The sequence below is a fragment of the Aspergillus foveolatus genome, assembly GCF_047715535.1.
Source record: "Aspergillus foveolatus strain CBS 279.81 unplaced genomic scaffold BDW70scaffold_349, whole genome shotgun sequence".
In the NCBI taxonomy this organism is placed as follows: Eukaryota; Fungi; Ascomycota; class Eurotiomycetes; order Eurotiales; family Aspergillaceae; genus Aspergillus; species Aspergillus foveolatus.
In genome coordinates this window covers 1-2,086 of record NW_027396413.1, presented here as the reverse complement: position 1 = coordinate 2,086, position 2,086 = coordinate 1, and the positions used below count along the sequence as shown (strand labels likewise).

At 51.3% G+C, this 2,086-nt stretch overlaps 1 protein-coding gene across 1 annotated transcript; it reads left to right on the top strand.

Annotated features, from left to right (window-relative positions):
• Positions 1-18: 18 nt before the first annotated feature.
• On the top strand, positions 19-1,053 carry BDW70DRAFT_165357 (uncharacterized protein; the record flags this gene model as incomplete). Its single annotated transcript, XM_073741728.1, has 1 exon — positions 19-1,053. The coding sequence occupies one exon, from the start codon at positions 19-21 to the stop codon at positions 1,051-1,053; it is 1,035 nt and encodes a 344-aa protein (XP_073590393.1).
• Positions 1,054-2,086: the final 1,033 nt, after the last annotated feature.

Below are 2,086 nucleotides of genomic sequence, written 5' to 3'. Positions count from 1 at the left end.
GTGGATTCTGATTTAGTTATGCAGTTAGATGTGGCGCTTCTGCGCTACCTTGGAACCGCCAGAGGAGTATTCCGGCAGGGACCAGTCTTGGCCTCCACCAGTGGCACGGGTGCTAGGCTCCGAAAGGCACACCCCTGCCGCCGTGCCATCTCCGTCTGGAAGCCTGTGGTGGAATCTGTCGGACCAGAACAGGGTCTGTTCAGAGTTTATCCTGGGTCCCATCATTTGAGCTCGCAGGACGAGGTGCGAAAGAGCGGAATTCAGGCAGTCGACATACGAATCCCTGCTGACCAAGTCCTTTTCACTCATGGGGGACTCTGGATTGAGGAGAGAAGCATGGACGGCTTCTTGCTGTGGATGGGAATGTCAACCGAGATCATCGGCCTGCATATTGACAAATACAGTCTGGAATTCGTGGCGCTGGCCCATGGTGCCGCCCCATTCCTTTCACGGCACCAACCGCCTGAAATCGAGATCACTCCTGCTCCTAAGATTTCCCACCCTATTTCACGTCAGTTAGGGACACCCAGTGGTCGCTCGCTCACTGCCATCCAAGTCCTTGATATCGTCTCGGTATCTTTCCCGCAAATCATAGAATTCATCGATAAGCTGCAGGAGCCAACGGAGTTAATCTTGCAAAGATACTACACGGCCCATAATCCAACAGTGACATTTTTTTCTGTGGGTTATGATAATGATCCAGAAACTTGGTTCCTACGTGCTCTTGTCGTACGATATCTCACCAAGCTCTGTCGTTCGAGAGGGAAGACAATAAAGGGCTTCGTCCAGGAGGAGGGCTTGCCGAACGCTGCACAGAATGCCATTTCAAATGGCCACAAACTCGATTGGCTGGAGCAGATACTCGAGAATCCGGGCATATGGCTTGCTCTGATGGGCGTTTTTTCCCGGCTTGGCCACCTCCCTACTCGGGAGTTAGAGTCTCTTGGAACTTTGATTTCCGGGTATCAAGATGTTTTAGAAAAGGCATCGAAATGGTCACCCTTGGTGGATAACTGCAGTCGGCTGTACAGTACTTTGGTTCTCGGCCTCTAGAGGCGCTGCTTGTTGATGTATATCGAGTGCGGCCAGAGAATGCGACTTCTCCTGAATGGTTCGATCGATCAGTAGTTTGTGGAGAAGAGAGTTTGATCACCGGACCCACTGTCAGTATGGCGGGTCTGACTGGAAGGCTGGCCAATCGATGAAGGCAGCAACCCCCTAGCTTCCTCACCGTTCCCCGAGACTGTCACAATAACATTTACTTCCAAAAGATTCTACGAGTCAGCTCCGGCTGTCCAGCTACTGAGCTTTTTCTTTCATTTTTCATTTTTTATTTATCTCTGCGCCTTCACACCCCCACCCGGACTCATGGCGAGAGCTCGGACTCCAATGCTGGAAAAAATCTGGGGCAGGGAGGGGTTGCGCTTTGTTTCGTATAGTCTAGGCCAGCTTGGAAACACAGGAATAGCTGCAGGTGGACAAAACTGAAAGGTAGACCCAGCCACTGACGGTATCATATCGGCATCGATCAGGAAGATCTTAGGACATAATAGGCTCGCTTACGGCGCAGGGACTCGAGCATTCTGTGATTTGGAGTAAAACACGTACCTCCGGGAAAGTGTCCCATATTGGAGGTCCTGTGTCGCCAGTCAGCGCGAACTTTTTCAGGCTAAGCTATTATATATCCCAGTCAAGGTGTGCATAATACGATACCCTTGCCCACTCTGCAGTTTGCTGCTTCAACTTTTCTACCATTCGCTCTTCTGCAGCTGGTGTGATCCCACCATGCGCCATTATACTGCAGCCTCCTACGACTGTCCAGAGCGCGAACCTGGCAGCGGTGATTTGACCTTGTTTTCGAATTGTCTTCATTCAAGCGATGAAGACTTTGTAAGTACATCTCTTTACTTCATAGCCGTTTATTGATGTTGTTAGTGGGAACCCGTTGGCACGCTAGCACCGCCTACGCCACCGTCATCACCTCAGTCTGGCAGCAGCATCCTGCTCCGCAGAAATTCGTTCGATACGGATGATGGATACGAGTCCCCTGGTTCTAGCCTCTCGTGCGTGACCTGGGCCTTGGACC